Source organism: Chlorocebus sabaeus, chromosome 23, assembly GCF_047675955.1.
Source record: "Chlorocebus sabaeus isolate Y175 chromosome 23, mChlSab1.0.hap1, whole genome shotgun sequence".
Taxonomy (NCBI): domain Eukaryota; kingdom Metazoa; phylum Chordata; class Mammalia; order Primates; family Cercopithecidae; genus Chlorocebus; species Chlorocebus sabaeus.
The window spans coordinates 59,526,573-59,546,899 of NC_132926.1; the positions used below are offsets into that span (position 1 = coordinate 59,526,573).

The following is a 20,327-nucleotide window of genomic DNA, read 5'->3' on the forward strand; positions in this document are numbered from 1 at the left end:
AATTAAGGCTCTGTGCATGAGGGTGACTTACAGAGAGTGCATATCGATAGAACAAAAAAAAATCAAACTTACCATTGGAAAACAACGAATAATCAAAGAAAGTTATAACATATTGACTCAAAATTAATTAAAGTAATAATAATGGTAATGGTAAACAGCTAAGGAAGCAACCCCAGATAGGTATTTAGGTTTATTCCCTGGATAGATCTACCTCCCTGGCAATATTTATATATTTGTCATTACCCTGAAAAACAAGATTAGAGAATAAGATTTTCAGTGTTAAATAAATTTCCAGACTACAGAGCTTGCAGTGAGTCGAGATTGTGCCACTGCACTCCAGCCTGGGCAACAGAGTGAGACTCCGTCTCAAAAAAACAAAACAAAACAAAACAAAACTTACAAACTAATTTAGGGAGAAAAGGGATGTATGCTGTATGCACACATGCACACACATTAGCGTGCATGTCCACATACACCCCTAATGCATAAGAAGTCCCATGTAAAGAAGGGGCATATTATTTAATATTGAGCAAATGCAAACTATGATCTGCTGAGTGACTCCCTAGGTGTGCCATTAAGTGGATTAGGGAAAGAATAGGAAGGAATGCAGTGCTCAGGAGCTGAAAGGCCTATGGGAGACAAGACATAGTTGAGTTAACCCCACCTTGGTCAAAGTACCTGGTCAACTATCATGCAGCAGCATTTCATGGTGCTTTCTGACATATGATACAGTGACAGAATGCACTAACACTTCACAACAGAACATGTTCTTTAAGATTCAATACTGCCCTCCATTGTTGAGAAGGCTGGAAATAAACAGGGTAAGAAAGTTCTGAAAAGAAGATGGGTTAGGCAGACTGGTTATTTTTTCTAATTTCTGTGCAAAGTTTGGATAAAGGTTGTGTGTGTTGGTTTGCATTTGAGTAAGTGTCTGGTTGTGACAGAGTAGAAAGTGAAACAGCCAGACACACCTGGAGGTGAAAGATAAGAACCATCTCTCCTAGTTATGAGAGGCTGCCTGGTGCCTTCTCTTGGGGCAAGCAGATGGAGCAACAAGAGTCTCCTCAGCCATGATTATACTGCTTCCTCCCGTGCCACTCCCCTGCTAGATAAAAGATGACCCAGTACCCTTGGAAACTTGCAGGTCACTGATTTATGGGTTCCTAGTTCCCTGCCACATAGTTCCTATCATCCCCCATCAAAGGATGAGATTTCAGGGGGCATGCCCTACAGCTAGGGACCTTCCATTTACCTCTTCTCTTCTGAAACAACAAGTGAGAAGCATGTGTATGTGTGTGTTCTTTGCTACTGGGAACAACCAAAGGAAAAAAGAACATGAGATGGGTGTATACTCACATCTGTAACTTCTGCAATAGCCCTTGGCTGTGATTGACTCTTAGGGTGAAAGCGGAACATACATTATTAAAGTTCCCTAAATTTAAGCTGCTGGTCATTCTTCTTCCTGCTGGGGTATGTTCTAAAAGGATTCAGAGAAGTTCTTGAATAAAGCTAAGGGGATGAGAGTGAGTGCTCTGAACCTGAATGCTATATAACTATCTGTGAGTTCTTTCCCTGAAACTGACCACAACTTTGCATGAGGTTTGCAAGGGTCTGCACTGTGCAGTCCACTTCTCAGACCTTTCTGGCTCTGACTTTTTAGAATCTAAGAAGAGAATACTATGAGCTGTGGAAGGAGGGCTGGATTCTCTCCAATAAGTAATGTAGAAGAGAATGTTCCAGAAGGGAAGGAAGGTATCTAGATGGTCTTAGGCTGCTGCTTTTTTTCCCCTTTGGTGGCTCTAGTTCTTAGTTGTACACAGTGCTTGGCATAGATCAGACAATTAACAAATGCTAGTATGTGAATTTGAATCTCACTTTGCATAACACATTAAATCTTCTAAAATGTACAAAGTGCATCCTTCTGAGGGATTTACAGTTTAATTTCACAGGGGACAAAATCCTGTTAATAAACTCAGTGGAGTGATAATCGCCAGTAAGAGCTCAATTTGCTAAAGTTATTTATGAAATGTAAATATGCAAAGGCAAAGACTAATTCCAGTTGGTCTCTTATAAATGTAAAAGTTTTCTATCTTTTATGTGACCTTTTCTCTCTAAAAATATAAAGCCATGAAAAGTTAATGTCTGCCAGAAATTTCTGCCAAGTCTTTCTCTCTTCAAGAACACATGGTTACTTATTTAATTAAAACAGCAGAGATAGTGGACATAGAGTTTATAAGATGTAAATATGCCTTTAATTTTATTCATCAACTTTCTGCAAGACTTTAAATAAAATGGAAAAAAATGTATATATATACTCATAGACATTTCTGAGATACACTCTTATTATTGAGTATATTTGGTAATATTTTGCCAATTACCTTGATTTCTTTGGAACCTCTAGAAAATGTGCATCTCAGAAGGTAATAAAAAAATTTAAAGCCACATAACTTAGTAGGTCAATACAACGAGTGCATTGTACCAATATATTTATGTGTTATATAAGGTCGTAGGTTCAAAGGGCTACTCTTTTATGTTGGCTTTATTTACATGTGAAATTTTTTCCAAGTGATACAGGGAAATGGATACCATATGTTTCCCAGCTGTTTTGTTCTGACAGGATCCATTAAAAATGCTCTATGGAAATGAATTCTGTCTGGGTCTTACGAAAACACATCTTTTCACAGAAGGATCTAGAAACTGAAGAAGGAGTGCCAACATTTTGGTTTGTTGTCCCTCTCCTTCTTCAAACCTATGACTCTTTCTGAGGCTGTGAGATCTGTGTTTTCTCGTCTATGTTTTGATTGCCAAGAAAAGACATCCCAGTAATGAAAAATGGATTATTTCACAGGTTTTCATTAAAAGGCTCCAATTTATTGCTATATCATATACCTGGATGGGAAGAAGGGCAACTTTGTGCTACATACAAAAGACAAAATTCAATTCTTTTATCGCTGCTACGCTGTGTAATCATGTACTTTAAGAACAACACAGAAGAGGGGCTATTAATGACTAGTGAGATTTTCACTTGCAATTATTTAAATTTATCAAAAATTTCACTCATACTTTTATTTCATTGCAATGCAATAATACATTTCTTATCATACATGGAAACAAGGTTTAGACTTATTTTGTTACTAGAAAAATTTTGAGGCTAATTTTGCTTTTTGGAAATTATGAATAAATTCTTTACATGTTAGTAAAATTTAAATCTCCCCAAATTTTATCCATTTTAGATTTGTACAAGCTCCATGAGAGCAGAGTCTGTGTCTAATTTATCTCTCTATCCCTTAAAGAACCCAGAAAAATTGGTTTACCTAAGTAGATTCATAATGACTTTTTGGTTGAATGGGCTCATTTTCAACATCTTACAGAAATAAACATGCCTAATAAGCCTTAAACCTGTCTATCTGATTACACCACAGATTTTCTAAAATGGTCAGTAAGTAAACAGACATGTATTTGCTGCTGATGTATAGGCCACAATTATCTCTTCAGATCTAGCTGACACTTGGAATGCCACTGAGCTTTAGTAAAGTATTTGCCTGCTGACTGTCCACACCCATCTATTGATTGAGTAAACATGTAATGCAGTCTTAGAATGTGCAAGGATTCCTGATAGGTGGCCTGTTCCGATCCAAGTGCCTCATCTCTCTCCACCCTTTCCCACTCCCTCCTCTTCCCCTTTTCCCCCAATACATCCAGATGCTACTCCCCTTCCCAAAACATATTCCTTGTGATCGTGGCCTACATGGTGACAAGAACACTTATGCAGTCTTCCAAGCACTCTATCTCCAAGGCATCCTTGACTCTTCTCTTTCCTTGACCCCTGCCCTTCATCACTCAGGCACCAAGTCCTGCTGTGTCCTTATCCTTAATCCCTCTGAAATCTGGGCCCTCTTCTTCATCATCACTAAACTGACTGGACCACACTGGGATCCTCTCCCACAGTCTCTGTAAGTTTTTCCTGGCTTCCCCTGTTCTCTTTTTTCAGTCCTGAGTGATCCTTCTTCAGTAAGTCTGACTTTGTCACCCAAAATCTACTCAAATATTTCAGGTAGCCCTGCACTAAACAATATTTCCCCATATGTGGGTGCATATCCCTGCAATACCTAAGAGGCGCACAGGAACCATGGTAATACCCCTGATTTACCAAGTGAGAATGCTATTGGCCTTCCAAATTCTCTTTCTTCCCACTAATTTAAGGAGACTCATTTTGGTGCTAGAATGAATTTAACTCCTTTCCAAAACTTACAATTCCCTATTCGAAAAATGAGACCACAGGCTTCAGGCTCAGAGATGTTCATAAGCAAATAATTAAAGGAATGTTTCATGTTCAATTTATCACATTCATTTTAATGATGACCTTGAATTTATTGCAAGTGACCATGGCTTTCTATTTACAACCATAGTGACATGAAGTTTCTTTTAAAAACAAATATGTCTGAAAGTCAGGTGTTTTAGAAAAAATATATTAAATAAACATAGTACAGATGCAATACAGGTAAAGCAAAAATAACACAGGTAGACTTGGGATATAACGCATGTTGTGGAAATGATACTTAAATTACTAGGTTTGTGAAACTTGGCTTTCAGGAAAATAGCTAAATTCTTTAGCATGGTATGTAGCAGCTCTTGTATTCGTTTTCTAATTTACCTTATCATCTCAGCACTCATGATTCCCAAATCACTAATTTTTCCCTGCAGCTCCACTGCTAAATTCATCCTTTCTGGATATACCACACTCTCCCTGCGTTTAAGCTTATTCTTACTTTCCTATAATGCTCTTGGCTGTCTTCTCTGCCTGAGACTGAGGCTCATCTCACAAGATTCCACTCAGGGGTTATTTCCTTTGTGCAGTTCCTGTGACTCTCTTAGGGAATAATTGCTCCTCGATTCCCAGTGCCCTGATAATATCTGCACATACCTAGAGTTGGGCATTTTAGAAATTCTGTTACAACTATTCACTCATACACCTGTTTAATCTTTCCTCCTGGGAACCCCTCAAGGGCAAAGATAGTCTGAGAACCAACTTGTGTTTATAACCAGCCCTTTGTCTAGCAGGGTGCCTTGAAGATACTGGGGACCAACAACTTAATCTTTCAATGAATGGATGAATGAATAAAAGGGGAGGTGGCCAGGGAAGGAGGAAGGGGGAAGAGAGAAAGGAAGAAGAGAAGGAAGAAAGGAGGGAAGGAAAGGAGGAGGAGGGAGGGAAGGAAGCTGCCAAAACCAAAGATGAAAAGTATAGTAAATAAATGAATTCTGACACAATGAAGTCACCTTGCCACATTTTGGGCACATCAATTGTGCCAAATATTTCAAAGATAGTATTTGTAAGCTCTTGAAAATGTTTAGACAAGATGTGCTGCATATTAAACCACTTTCATCTATTTCCTACAAAACATTCCTCAGTTTCCTCATCTGTAAAATGATGGGGTTAGACTATAAGATTGCTAAAACCTGATCCACCTCTAAATTTCTATGACTGTATGGAATGTCTACAAATAATAGAGCTCTTTATTCTGAATGACTCACTATGAAACACTATAATTTCTCTGGATCTATGTCTTTCACCAGATCCTCACAAATTTATAATTATGAGGCTATGCTGACTGCTGACACAGAGCAACTGTTTGGCTCCTAAGACTGATAAATTAGTATTTTCTTAGGAAGATAATGGACAGTTTGCTGTTGCAACAGTGGATTCAATTTTCAAGACCAAACGTCAGTGCTGGCTCCCAAAATGCCTATTTATTTTACTTCTAAATAGAAAGCTATGTGTCCATATTAGAAATTTAGCTTGAGACACCAAGAAGAGAAAGAAAAGGGGTATGATTTAGGACAAAGTAGTGTTCCCCTACTGTTTTTCATTAAAAGTTAAATGGATTTTATTTTCCATGAGGAACAAAGTGGTCAGCTTTAGCTATAATTGCCTTCAAGTATACACAACAATATACCTCACATCCATAGCTACTGGAAACCTAGGCGCCTTCTAGAACATACTATTGAAGTTCTTCAACATTCCATTTCCTTCCATTTTCACAGCAAAAGGAGGGGCATTATGAACGATTGGGAGTATTAATGCTAGAGTCAGGAGGTTGGTTAGTCCGATGCAAGCTGAAGTCTGTACTGCACCCACTTACTGCAGACACCTCAAGTTCTGTAAGAAGTGATGACAGGTGGCTTATCCCATGTTCTGACAGGAGGAAGAAGGCACAGAGTCTGAGTGAGGACGACTTGCTGGGTGTTCTTCTGTGCTGCCCTGTGAGATCAGACCATGACCTGATCAAAGTTAAGGCTGAGTCAAGTCTGGATTTAGAGAACTGTGATGGGGCACTGTGTTGGGAAGAGCAAAACGGTGTGTGAGGAATGAGTGTTTCTGGGATGTTCCTTTTGGGCTGCTTGCTCATCCTTTTCATTGATGCTACAGACCCTCTAGTAAGGGTAATGTGAGGCTGAGAAAGGAGGACAGAAGACTTGTTTATTATAGAAATGCCAGCCAACGATCTATACACTTTAGGGCATTAAAACACTGTGGGGAAAGCGTCACTGATTTGGGTTCTAAACTTTCTGTCTGTAAGTGGCTACTGATATCAAGCAGCTGTCGTTGAATGTGTCTGATTCATGTTTTATTATTTCCAGCTCACATAATTTTGTACCCTATTTTCACCCATTTTTTTTGTTTTGTGACAACTCATTGAAATACTCAAGCCCTACTACCCTGGATAGAAAAGATACTTCACCAAAGAGGCATATTCCATCACGAAATCAGACTCAATATTTTGACAACTTTAAACCTTTGGGCTTCAAAAGTACAGTTTCCATAGAACAGCAATTGGTGGGGTGAAGAAAGTTACATGGTCTTCGCATTATTGTGCCATCTATAAAGTATGCTGACCTTCACTTTGACACTAGCAAAACCTCGTGAGTGGATTAAGTTTTGTGTTCATTCCAGGCCCGTTTACCAGGTTTCCTTTCCTTCTTTCCCTCTCTCTCTTGAGGAAATGTAGGGAGAGATACATGTCAAGGGACAGTGAAAGGCTCACCATTGGAGATGCTCTGGAACAGAGCAGAGCTGTGAGCAGGCTCAGTGTCGCTTCTGGCCGTGCAGCACACACACATTTTAACTGAAGGTGGCGATATTTTACAGGGTTGATCTACCGTCAAGGACAAAGGACTCTGAGTTACTGCTCCTTGGTAGGAGAGAACAGGAGGCTGACAGCACAGGTTGAAAAATTTCTACCCTCTTCTCTCCATTTTCAGTTGACAACTCCCAAAATGTCTGCTGATTTTACTTCTAAATATGGACTATGTGTCCACATTAGAAAATTAGCTTTAGACACCAAGACGACAAAGAAAATGGGGTGTGTCTTTAGGGTATAAAAGTGTTCCCTTCTTGTTTTATTTTTGCTAAAAGTTAAATGCATTCTATTTTCCACAAGAAACAAAGTGGTGAGTCTGTGAAAAGTGGTCTTATTTTAAGAAGGACACACTTTAAGGGGAGGAGAAATGGAAGATCCAGTGCTGGCCTGCAGCTTACTCTTGCTCTTGGCAGGTCTGTAGGTCTGCCCTTGCAAGCTCCTACCATGGCCTGAGCCCTCAGGTACAAGACTGGAGAGAGAACAGGCAGGTGCAGTGGCAAACAAAGTGGGAGGAAGAATGGACAGTGGCTCGCCGGGATTAATGAATGGCAGAGCTGCTGCACCTCCGTCTTCAGGTGCAGGTCACCGTACACTTCACAAATATTACTAATAAGAGTGAAAAAAAGATTTAAATATATTTTAAGAATTCTACAAAGCAATATTTCTCATTTGGAATTTTCCTAAAATGCCCTCCACTTAATACTTTAAAATTGCCGATACATTTATGTAAGGCTTTTTATGCTTCTGAGTACAAGGCAAGTGTATGATTTCATTAGATTTCCACAACTCTGGAGGATGGATAGACAGTTCTTATGTATTCTTACTTGGAAATAAATGAGAACTCAGAGAATTTTAAGTGTAATGTGGAAAATGACATAGCATGCTGACTTCTCAACTAGGACCAAGGTTCTCTGACTCTTAACTTTCTTTCCGTAACACTGGAGGACTGCCTTATTGAAATTAAATTATTCCCTAAAGATACAATTCACATTTTTCTCTATTTGGGTCACATATATGCAATGGAATCCCAGAAATCAGTAGTCATACTCATTTCAGATTCACTCTAACCTAAATCCAACACTGTGTTGTCTGTGTAAATTTTGGTAACAATTTACTAGGAACCTTCTGTGTGGGAGCAAAGTTAGAAAAATAATTTATGGCCAGGCAAAGTGGCTCATGCCGGTAATCCCAGCACTTTGGGAGGCTAAGGTGGGCGGATCACTTGAGGTCAGGAGTTCACGATCAGCCTGGCCAACATGGTGAAACCCCATTTCTATTAAAAATATAAAAATTAGCCAGGTATGGTGGTGCATGCCTATAATCCCAGCTACTCAGGAGGCTGAGGCAGGAGAATCACTTGAACTTGGGAGATGGAGGTTTCAGTGAGCCGAGATTGTGCTACTGTACTCCACTCTAGCCTGGGCAACAGAGCAAGACTCTGTCTCAAACAAACAAACAAACAAACAAACAAAAAACAAAAAAAAGGAAAAATAATTTTTAATGACTTTTCTTGGCTGGGCGCACTGGCTCAGACCTGTAATTTCAGTACTTTGGGAGACTGAGGTGGGAAGACTGCCTAAAGCCAGAAATTGGAGACCAGCCTGAGTAACAGTGAGATCCTCATCTCTACAAAGAATTAAAAAATTAGCCAGGCATGGTGGCTTGCTCCTGTAGTTTCATCTACGAGGGAAGCTGAGGCAGGAGGACTGCTTGAGTCCAGGAGTTGGAGGCTGGTGGTGGGCTATGATTGTACCAATTCACTTCAGCTGGGGCGAAAGAGTGAGACCCTGTCTACAAAAAAACAAAAATATCCCCCAACCTTTCTTGAAAACGGTTGAGTGGAAGTGTTTCCTTCCTCTTTATTTTTAGCAGCATTAGCCTAAATTTAGAGTGATTTTATCACTGAGAATCTGTTCTTACAGCTGCTAATTCCTTCAACCGGCTAAGGGTGGTGATCTTTTTTCCTTTTTTTTTTTTTTTATTTAGTAAGCAAGAAAAGCAGGAATACAAAGCATAGTCAGAGTGCTAAAGCAACTGGTAATTGGCAGAATGCTACAGTACTCTTATACGGTTAATTCATTCAACAAATATATATTGAATGTCTTCTGTGCACATGTCTCTAGGGGTGCAGGGGTGAATGAAATAGACATAATCCTGCTCAGACAATGATGCAAGTACACAGATAAATAAAAAAAAAATTACTAAATGCAAACTGCTTTGAATAAGGAGGGAACTGGAATAGAAAACAGATGAGAACCTCAACAAGGAGGTGACATTTAAGCTAAGACCTGGAGGATGAGAAGAAGCCAATTATGTGAGAAACTGGGAGATAATATAAAAGATAATTTTACGAAGATCTGAGTAGGTAGAAGGAAGCACATCTGCAAGTGTCTAAAGCAGAGAGAATCTGGCAGGTTCTGTAGCTGTTATTGCTAGATCAGAGTGGGTCAGAGTCAAAGGAAGCAAAGTTGAAGCTGGGGGAGGTTATCAGGGACTCCGATAACCCCCATTTGGGGGTTTTATTGGCCACAACAAAGAGTTTGTTTATTATTTTAACTGAAATGGGTATTTCTGAGGGGTTTTGCAGAGAAGTGAGTGTCTTCGGAGTCCAGAAGCGGGAGAGGGAGCTCTCAGTAGCTGCTTTGGTAAGACACTAATTCCATTTATGAGGGCTCCATCCTCTTGACTAATCACTTCTGCAAAGATCCCACCTCCAAGTACCATCATCTTGAGAGTTAGGTTTCAACATACAAATTCTGGAGGGACACAAACATTTAGTTTACAGCATGGGGATATACTTTGAGCACAGAGACTCAAGACCTGGTGATGAATTGATATGGGACATCAGGGAAAGCAAGAAAATCTGGCTTCAGCACCTGATGAGATGTTTCAGTCAGCAGAGTGCAGTTCACTGAGGACGGAGTATGAGGAGCAACACGTCAGGCAGGGGAATTCAAACATTTCTCTTTAGAATTCCATAAGACTTCTAATGTAGACACTGAGTGGGCCATTAAATAGGAGGCTGGAGTGTGGAGAGGATTTCCAGCAGCATGTAGATGGTATTTGAAGCTGTAAGCATGTATGAGAGACCAAATGAGAGGCTGAGAGGGCAGAGGGAGGGTCCTATTAAATATTTAGTCCCACTTGACTATTGAAAGGTCAAATTTAGCGGGAGGAGGAGTTGCAAAGGAAGATTAAGAGGGTGTTAGAGTGTTAGGAGAAAAATGAGGAGAGAGGTGGTCTCACAAAGCCAAGAGAGGAGACTGTTTCCAGAAAGGAGGGGCCTATTGTCTCAGCTAATGTTGACAGGTCAAGAAAGATGAGAACAGCAAAGTGTCAGTGCATTTGACAGCATGGAAGCCATCACCTTCCCTAGAGAGATGGAAATCATACTAGGGATGTTTAAAGTAAATAGAAAGTTGGGGACAGGGGAGGGAGTTTCCCATGACTTTTTAAAGCAGGTTGGCTATAAATGGAGGGTTGGCAAGGAGGAGCAAATAGGATGGGAGCTTCTAGAGGTGGTTTGTTTGTTTGTTAAGATGGAAGGTAGAGAATGTTTGTATGATGAGGATAATGGCGTCATGGAGACAAAGAGATTAACAGTGCAGATGAAAGAGGAGATAACTGAAGAATCAGGGTGTCAAACCAAACGAAGAGAAGCAAAATATCAGCTGTCTCATACTTCAACCACGATACAAACCCAGAGGATTCCTTTCACGTCCTCACACATTCATCTGTCCATCTACACCTCAGGTATATGGTCAGCAGCAGCGCCCAGGCACTGGAGACACCATCATGAACAAATCACCCGAATGAGTTTTTAGTGTACTGATATTAAACCAACATCACATTAGTATACAGATATGTATAGAGTAGGAAAAGTATAGGGAGCTAGGAAATAATAGGAGTTGGTGGGATGTACAGTTTAGGAGCCACTAGAAACCTGTGGTTATCAAACACTTAAAATATGACTAGTGGCACTTGTCAAAATGATAATAGTTTTCACTTGTTGGGTTAAGGAAAGTACATTATAAAATTGACCTACCTGCTTATACTTTTTAATGTAGATTAGAAAAATTTTAAGTTACGTATGTGGCATGTGGCTCACATTACATTTCTTTGTCGTTGTTTCCTCAGGCTTTTTATTTGTATACATTTAAGGGGTACAAGTACAGTTTTGTTATGTGGATCTATTGCACAGTGGTGAAGTTTGGGCTTTGAGTATAACCATCACTTGAATAACGAACATTGCACCTATTAAGTAATTTCTCACCCTGCACCCCTCTCCCACCCTTCTGAATTTCCAGTGTTTATTATTCCACACTCTATGTCTATCACATTATATTTCTACTGGACAGTGCTGGTCCAGAAAGTCAAGTAAAGGGGCCCTAAGGAGGTGACCTTGGAGGTGGAGGGAGAAAAGGAATAACATCCCATGTGAAGGAACACTGCTCATTTGAAGAACTGAAGGAGGCTCCTTGATGTGACTGGCAGGCAGGAGGCATGCAAGGAAGCCTGTTGGTCCAACAGAAGATCACTCTGGGCCTTGAAGGCCACATGAGAGTTTCCCACTGCATATCTTGAGAACCATCCTGGGAAACCATTGCTTGGTTTTGAGCAGGGAGTGGCATGATAAGACTTGCATTTTTGAAAAGATCACTGTGCCTCACTAAAAACAATGGACTGGTATCTAGGTGACCCAGGTCAGTGCTTCTCAAACTTGAATGTGCATAAATGGGGATTGAGCTTGTTAAAATGCAAATTCTGATTCAGGAATCTGGGGCAAGTCTGAGAGCCTGCATTTCTCACAACCTTCTGGGTGATGCTGCCGCTAATGGTGCTGGGGTGGGTCCTGGATCATACGGTGAGATGCAAGGGCCATTTGAACAAGCAAATGCCACAGAAGCATCGGGACTTATGCAAGAGGACCCTTCAACTATGAGATGCTAGGATTTTGTCTCTATTACTTGAGTTTACTTTATGACTTTTTTTTTTTTGAGGGAAGAGTCAGAGTAAAGGAGGATAAAAAGGGGTGATCTGAAATGGGAAGATAAGAGCCCATTTAATATTGAGAGACAAAAGCAAAGGCTATGCTTTCAGGAAGAACTAGAGTGCTGTCAGAGATGCTATGACAGAGCTACCAAACTAGAAATGCCCCTCAACACACACTCATACTTTTGCCTTTAAAAAGTATGGGAAGATGGGATGGGGAAACCGCTATTCCTGTGATAGGATGGGGACTTGTGAGAAGGAAGTCACTGCAAAGCCAGACAAAGTCAAAGGCACTTGGCTGTGTATACATTTTTCCTTGTCCCTATGCTTCAGTTCTTTCTCTCCCTGCCTAAAGGATGCCTCTCTCTAGACTTCCCATTTTTCATCCTTTCTTACTGCAGATTTCCTTTAACTCATTTCTACCAACAGGCGGTTTCTTTACTTACCAGTTTGGGGAGTGGAAGATATGTTTCTTAGAGTCTAGTAAAAATAAACCAAAACACAGGAGAGAAGACTGTGAGTTTCTACCCTTAAGTTTTCTTTCCCTCAAATACTGTCTTATTCCTAACTTCCTTAATTCCACTGCTGTGAACCTCGTAGAAAATCAGTTTGTTGTGCCACTTAACATTTATGGTTAAGCAAAGAAAAGAAATGCTTCAGTCAAGAGAAAAAGGGGCAAAGATGTGATGTGTTTAAGCTCTGCTACCTTCAGCCCTTTTTCTTTTCTTTTTTTTTTTTTTTCTGTTTTTGTTTTTTGAGACAGAGTCTCGCTGTCACCCAGGCTGCAGCGCAGTGGCACGACCTTGGCTCACCGCAACCTCCGCCTCCCAGGCTCAAGCGATTTTCCTGCCTCAGCCTCTGGAGTACCTGGGATTATGGGGGTGTGCCACTACCACCCAGCTAATTTTTGTATTTTTAGTGGAGACAGGGTTTCACCATGTTGGCCAGGCTGGTCTTGAACTCCTGACCTCAAATGATCCACCTGCCTCAGTCTCCCAAAGTGCTGCGATTACAGGTATGAGCCACCATACCCAGCCTTTTTTGTTATTTTCAATACCACTAGAATTTTATTTTAACTTTTCTCTCACTCCCTGCCCCCATCTTTATGAACATTGACCTACGTCCTTCTTCTCAGAAACATAAATGAAGTGTTAATAGGTTAAAGGGGTTAAAGGTAGAGATGATCTCTCCCTTTCCACAGAAGGGGCAGCTCAGTTTTCATGGGTAAGTTCTGTGGTCCATTCAAAATGATGGCCTGTGCACATTATGGAGCAACAGAAAAAGCGCAAAAATTGTTCTCATATTGTGATGACAACGATATGTACAAATATGCCTCCAGGGGAAAAATACTTGAAAGAAGTGCAGTAATTTTGTTTTGGTGGAAAAGTTAAGTTCTTTAAAAATAATGGATTATATCATTTTTATAATTATGTTTTGTTAAACAATAAAAATAATTGTTTTATTTGATAAACAATCTCATCTAGATATCTTATCATTTGTAAATTTTTACTCTAGTTAAAGAGACAGTTCTTTGTTATCAATGTTAGGTTCCTTGCTGCATCAGGATGAAGTGTTCATTTTCTTGATTGAGATCTTAGAAAATGTGTTTCCCCGCTCTTTGCAGTCCAGTTTACATTACATCCTGTGAAATGGATTAATCAGCAAGCTTTTCAATTCAAACTGCCATACCAGCCTTCACTTTCAAGCTTTTAGCATTAAAACTTAATAAATATTGAAAACAGGAGGTTTATATATTTAGCATCACCAACTATGTCATAACAGCATCAACAGGACAAATTTCATGTCAACTTATTATTTTAGGTGCTGGCTTAAATCCCTTTAATCTTAGAACATCACATATTTTATCTTTGTAGGTTTAGGGTTTGTCACAAAATTTGCATACACAGGGTTCAAAAATATAGCAAATTTGCAATGCTTTTAAATGTATAACCTACATGACTTTAATGCCAGACACCAAGTTTAAAAAGTACTATTTCCTTTACTCATTGTCATACAAGTAACACTTTATATTATTTAGGTATAACATTTTTTCAGAATCCATTCAGACACATTACAGGGTCATTTATTACTATTATATAACTGAATTTTCTAACCTCAGCACATCTAAGTTTTCAGATGTGAAGCAGTATTAATATTTGTCTGCCTTCTTTCATAAGAAAATTATACAATGAGTTTAGCAGATACAGATTTTGAAATAATCACATTTAAAGCACTATGAATTGAAACAAATGTGTATTTGAATGTCCAATTAATTTTTAAAAACTCTAAATCAAAGAAACTGAATATGTTTTGATTTGAACACCATATGTCACCATAATGTATTTTTTGTCCTCATTTGGAGAAAACCATAGAGAAGAATTAACGTTCACTGCTTTGTGCCTCTTTTCCCACCTGAGTAGCAGATATTAAGCAGAGAATGCATGCAAAAGTTTCACGAATAACTTCCTTTTTAGGTGCAACTTTTTTTTTTTTTTTAAACACATAATTTCCTTTGCTGCTAATCCTTGCCCCAAACTAGTTGCTACACATGGTTCTCTGGAATAAATTACTCCTCAATTGAGTCAGCTTACCCACAGGAGGTATGGAGACTGTAGAGCAAGTTTCACATCCACTTACTAGCTCTAGAACTTTGTGCACATTATTTACCCTCGCAAGCCTCAGTTTCCTCATCAATAAAATAGGCACAGTAATGCTTCTCCCTCTGATAATTATTCTGAGGATAAATATGCTGCTTACAGAGACCTGGCACAATGCCTGGTACACTGCTGGCTTATGAAACAACTCAGAAACCTCAATAACACCTGTGCATCTCCTTGCACAGGCAGTTCATTCTCAGGCTTCCTACTCCCAGTTTTTTGCTTCCTTCCCACCTTGTGGCATCTCCAATTCCCTTGCACTTCCTTTCTTTCTAAACCACTTTTCTTACAAAAATTTGAAATAGTCCTAGTGCAGAGTAACTGATAGAGAATAGTTTAAAATATTATTCCTGTTAGGGGAAAACATAGACTTCAATAGGAATCAAAGCTTCTAGCTAAAGAAAGGGCACTCCTAAGGTGGATTTGTGGGTGTTGGTGGCCAGTGGAAGGTGCGAGGACATGATTTCCAGGCCTCTGACAACATTGCCATTTTCATTCTTGGAGCCCACCACTAGGGCCGTAGGGATGAAGAGAGGTGAGCCCTAGGCTGTGTGTCTCACAGAGATGCTTCCAAAGGCCACAAACAGGGCTCATTTTACACTCCAGCTTCTCTGAGGACACTCAGGAAGCAGGCAGAATGGACAGCCCTACTTGGGAAAACAGAAAAGGTATGTGGGAAACCCTGGGGAGTGTTCTGTGGGGCTGACAGGTTTCCAAGTAGACCACATGTGGAGGAACCTCTGGTTTGGTTCTGGGAGCTCCACTTTAAGAGGATAACTGCACTGTATCCACAGAGAGTGAAAAGAATGGGCAGCACACACTCAGAACTGCGGAAGGAAATGTTCACCTGGAGAAGACAGGCCCAAGAGTGACTGCTGTCTCCACATACCTAGTGAAACTCTTGTTCAGGAGGGACTGTCCTATTCTGAGGTTCCAAAGGAAGAACCAGGATCAATGAGTGGAAATTCAAGGGACACTGACTTTGGCCAGTAAAAGCATTAACATTTATGGATGGGCTGCCTCCTGAGATTGTGCACTCCCTGTTGCTAAATTGATGAAGTACAGGCTAGATGACCCTGTGGTTGGGATAAGAAGCATTACCTTCAAAGATCTAATTGGCTTTGGACTAGTTATTTTTTGCCTTTTAGAAAACTTTTTATTTGTGTATAACTCTTACATTTTTCACTTGTAAATAAATGTATACAATAGTCGCAAAAACGAAAACAGTACAAAAAATAGCTGTAGACCTTTTATCCACATTCATCAGTTGTCAGCATTTTGCCCATTTGTTTATTATTTGTACTTGCTCACTTGCTCTTTCTCACAGAATAGCTGATTTTGAAAGTCCCTTCTCTTAGGGGGAGTTATGATTCTACATTCTGAGGCTTCTTTCCAGGTCATAAGATTTTAGAAAAATTGGAATCCTGCTGGCATTGCTCTTCACTGCACTAAGCATAAAATCTGAACTCCCCAAGGAGTCTGACTCTGATTATCTCTCTGCCTTCATCTCCTACTGCTCCTCATTTTGATCACCATGCTGCAGCAACATTGGTTTTCTTCTTCCTCATACTTGCTAAGCTCATTTCTGGCTTAGGCACTTTGCAATTACTAGTTCCTCTGCCTTCAACACTCTTTGCTAGTTTTCTCATGGCTGGGGACTTCTAACATTCTTTGATGCTCTAAGACCTCCCTCCCCAGCTTCTAAAAACTACCACAGTCCCTCATGTTGCCTCTTTTCACTATCTGTGGTGACCTTGTTTATCTGTTTGCTTGCCTTTTGGCTGTCACTCCCAGTAGAACGTAAGCTTCGTGAGCACAGAGGCCTTGTCTGTCTTGTTCTTTACCATGTCCTCAATACCTGGGCCAGAGGACACTCAACACATATTTGCTGAATAAATAAGTAAGAGAGCAAATGAGAACATCTGGTCAGAGACATAATATGTACAAGGATAGATGTTAAAATTTGACAACCTATACAAAATAGCAAGTGTGTAACTATTCTAGAAAGGTAAAGAGAAATGTCTTTGTCTCGTGGGGGTATCGTATTAGTCCATTCTTGCACTGCTATAAAGAAATACCCGAGATTGGGTAGTTTATAAAGAAAAGAGGTTTAATTGGCTCATGATTCTGCAGGCTGTACAGGAAGCATAGTGGCTTCTGCTTCTGCAACAGCCTCAGGAAGCTTCCAATTATGGCAGAAGGGGGAATGAGGCATCTCACATGGCGGAGGCAAGAGCAAGAGACAGAGTGGGAGAGGTACTACACACTTTTAAACAACCAGATCTCATGAGAACTCACTCACTATCACAAGGATAGTACCAAGGAGTTGGTGCTAAACCATTAGTGAGAAATCCATCCTCGAGATCCAGTCACCTCCCACCGGGCCCCACCTCCAACATTAGGATTTACCACTCAACATGAAGTTTGGATGGGAACACAGATCCAAACCATATCAGTCAGGTATGCTGTAAGTGACAGACGGTTGAGGAAGATTCCCCTGAGAGTGCCGAGTGCCCCATCCCAAAGAAGATACGGACTTTTCTCAGAAGCCAAAGTGCATTCTGTTGCGCCCGTTTGAAAAGATAGAAATTTGCTAACTTTCCTGGAGCAAACTCCTTCTATGTGGCTGATACAAGAAAGACAGGGTGAGAAGGGTTATTTCTATATCATGATGCCTACGGAACTGACTGAGAATGCCTCAGTTCCTTAGGAAACCAGCTCCAAAAACTTCACCATATTGAAATTTCTTTCAGATGGGCCCATGGATAATTCTACAGTGATGCTCTGGGCAGACACATTTTTCTGTGGGTTCCTTTTTCTAGGATCACTCTCGATCTATCAGAATGCAGTTTCGCAGCCTCCAAATGGTCCATCAAATTGAAAATGTACATGCAATTCCATTAAGAGGTTTGAGTGTTTTGCTCACAATCCATTTCCTGTCAGGTCTAATTATTGCTGATTACCTTGAGCACTGTGCCTTTGCACTGGGTAAAGTTCAAAAGCTTTTAAGTTTGAAACTGGCCTCCTCCTCAACCACCGAAGAAAAGTCTACCATCATTTATTGTAGATACCACTAGAAATTGTAAGACCTGGAGAAAATGGAATGAACCAGCCGGGAATAACAGTTGCTAAAAGTTTCTGTTTACTCACTTAACTTGGTAAGAGTCACCATTTAACAGAGAAAAAATAATTTACACTAATCAGGGAAAATATTGACTTGTAAAGATTTAAAAGGATAATATCTTAAAAGTAAATTATTGCCACCAAGTCAAACTATTTGGAAGGAGAGTATATGCAAGGGATAAGATAACAGAATCTGGAAGTAGACTTCCCGGGGTTTGAATCTCAGCTGTGTAACTTAATTGCTGTGTGACTCTGGGTAAGATATTTAACTTCTCATCTCTGTTCCTCATTTTGCCCATCTATAATATAAACATCCTAATAGTACTTAGCTCACAACTATTTTAGGATGAATGGGATTAATGTAAGTAGAGCGCATACAACACTACCCAGCACATTAAGCACTAATAAAGTATTTGCTATTATTTCTTCTCTCTTATTCCCTACATCCAATTAAAGGAAAAAGAAAATCTTGTATCTGCAAAGTACCCATTCGTTACATCACCTAATTTTGATCCTAAGGACAGCCAGGCAACATTAGTACAGGTTTCTTCTCTATTTTGTAGATAACTAGTCACAGATTCAAGGTCATTTAGTTGAGAAGTGCCTGAACTCTAATTCAAACCTAGGCCTGGTGACTCTGAGCTTGGCAGGCTCCCTACTGCAGTCGGCTACCTGTGTCATTGATCACAGTCATTGGTTCAAGTCTGAAACGGGCACTGCCTTTTAAAAAGACACATTCTTATAAGACTTATAGCCAAGAGCATCTATTAAACCCTATACAAACTTGAATGCTTTGGAAATAAAAAATAAGTGAAGGCAAGTAAAAGCTTCTATTTGAACTGAAAACTATCTTCTGTGATGTTTCTGACCCAAACATTGAAGCATTACTTTCACTCACACACACAAAAAACACTGAGATAAACAAACCTAGAAAGGCTAATTAATTTTCCCGTCTCTCCTAAGCAAAATGTCAAAGGAAAACAAACAGTCCAGTGAAAAGTAAATTAGCTTTGTAAAAATCCTTTCCATCAGAAAGGCCTAGAATTCTAGTAGCTGTATAGGTAAGGCACATCTATTTATTTTTAAACACGGAATTTGAGGATTATCTGGTTCTCAGGATTCTACTGACTATCAGAGGAGGTCCAGCTTTGGGAAGGTTAATGGTGATGCCACAGAGTAACTACTTGGAAAAATAATAAACATCATTTCATAGTTTAATACCATGGTATCACTCCCATCAATATCCTTTTTTATTTTCATTTTTGCCCATCATAGAAGGAAAAGAAGAGAAGCTTAATTTGATTTATAGAGGGAAAACAACTCTTGAAAGTACTTTTTTAATCTTGGGGGTTGGGGGTGTAAAGAGAAAAGGTCGACCAGCTGGTTTTCATCTATATACCATAATTCTCTGTTTAGTTTACACTATTAAACTCCAAAGCCTTTGCTTTAATCTTAACTGTTACAGTGTGCCTTATTGCAGATTCTATAATGTCGCATCTCTGATAGGGTTTCTGACTTTGGCAAAGCACCATCCCCCAAGCTGGTCCTTGCCATATGGGTAGTAAATGCATCCAACATTTTTTCATTGGCGCCTGCATCATTATGTTTTGTCACCAATGGTTTCTCGGGTTTTCGGTAAATTGCTGCATATATTGTGGTTTGGAGATGCTGAGATGATCTCTTATATTTATTTATCTGTATACAGCTGAGTCCTCATTAGGGCCTCCCTGTCCTGTTATCCTCTTTCAGATGACCTAACATCTGTTTGTTGAAGGCAGGGCATGAGGTGGGGGGTGGTGTGAGTGGAGAAGCCGTAAAAAGAAAAGAAAACAGAAAGCAGAGGGGACCAGTGTGAGGAAAACAGCTTTTCAGGAGCCATTAATACTGAGTCAGGATAAGGAGAAGAGGGGAGGAGCAAAACCTACCTGATCTGTCTTCGTTTTGCGTATCACATCTTCGGCACAGTTCTGGGATCGTCTTGAGTGATGTGACTGAATACTGAATGGGAAGCCAGAGAAGAGAGCGGATAAAATAATTTAAAATGCAAGCATTCACTCAGATTGGCCAGAAAAACAAAACCCAGTAAGTGATACTTGGGCACAACATGTATATTCAGAAAATTTATCTCATTTTACCCTAAATGAGGTGCGTGGTGATCTGGCAGCATCCTAAGATCTACCTGCAAGCATCTAACCACATGCAGTTTAAAAAGAGGGCTGGGCACTCCTTCTTTAACAAAAAAGGTGGGGTGCAGCCAGCAGACACTCTCTCCCTCTTATCACTTTTGCTACTTGTGGAAGACGGAAGAACTGTCTGAACCTGCGAGTTTCAAGATGGCCTTAATAATTGCATTCTGAATCCTAAGGGTAAACTTGTGTATGAAAAGTCAAGTACGGGAACACCAGGCTTCCTG

General features: G+C 40.0%; 1 protein-coding gene across 7 annotated transcripts in view; it reads right to left on the reverse strand.

The window, feature by feature from the left end:
- The window catches only part of SNCAIP (synuclein alpha interacting protein), a 147,293-nt gene that overhangs the window by 40,019 nt on the left and 86,947 nt on the right, over positions 1 to 20,327 (reverse strand). For 6 of the 7 annotated variants that reach the window (XM_073010740.1, XM_073010739.1, XM_008014247.3 and 3 more), the window contains one exon: positions 19,840 to 19,912. In XM_073010740.1, coding sequence (XP_072866841.1) covers positions 19,840 to 19,912 — 73 coding nt within the window. Of the gene's footprint in view, positions 1 to 19,839; positions 19,913 to 20,327 lie in introns of those variants that run through there. The other variant, XM_073010742.1, reaches the window with a different exon arrangement.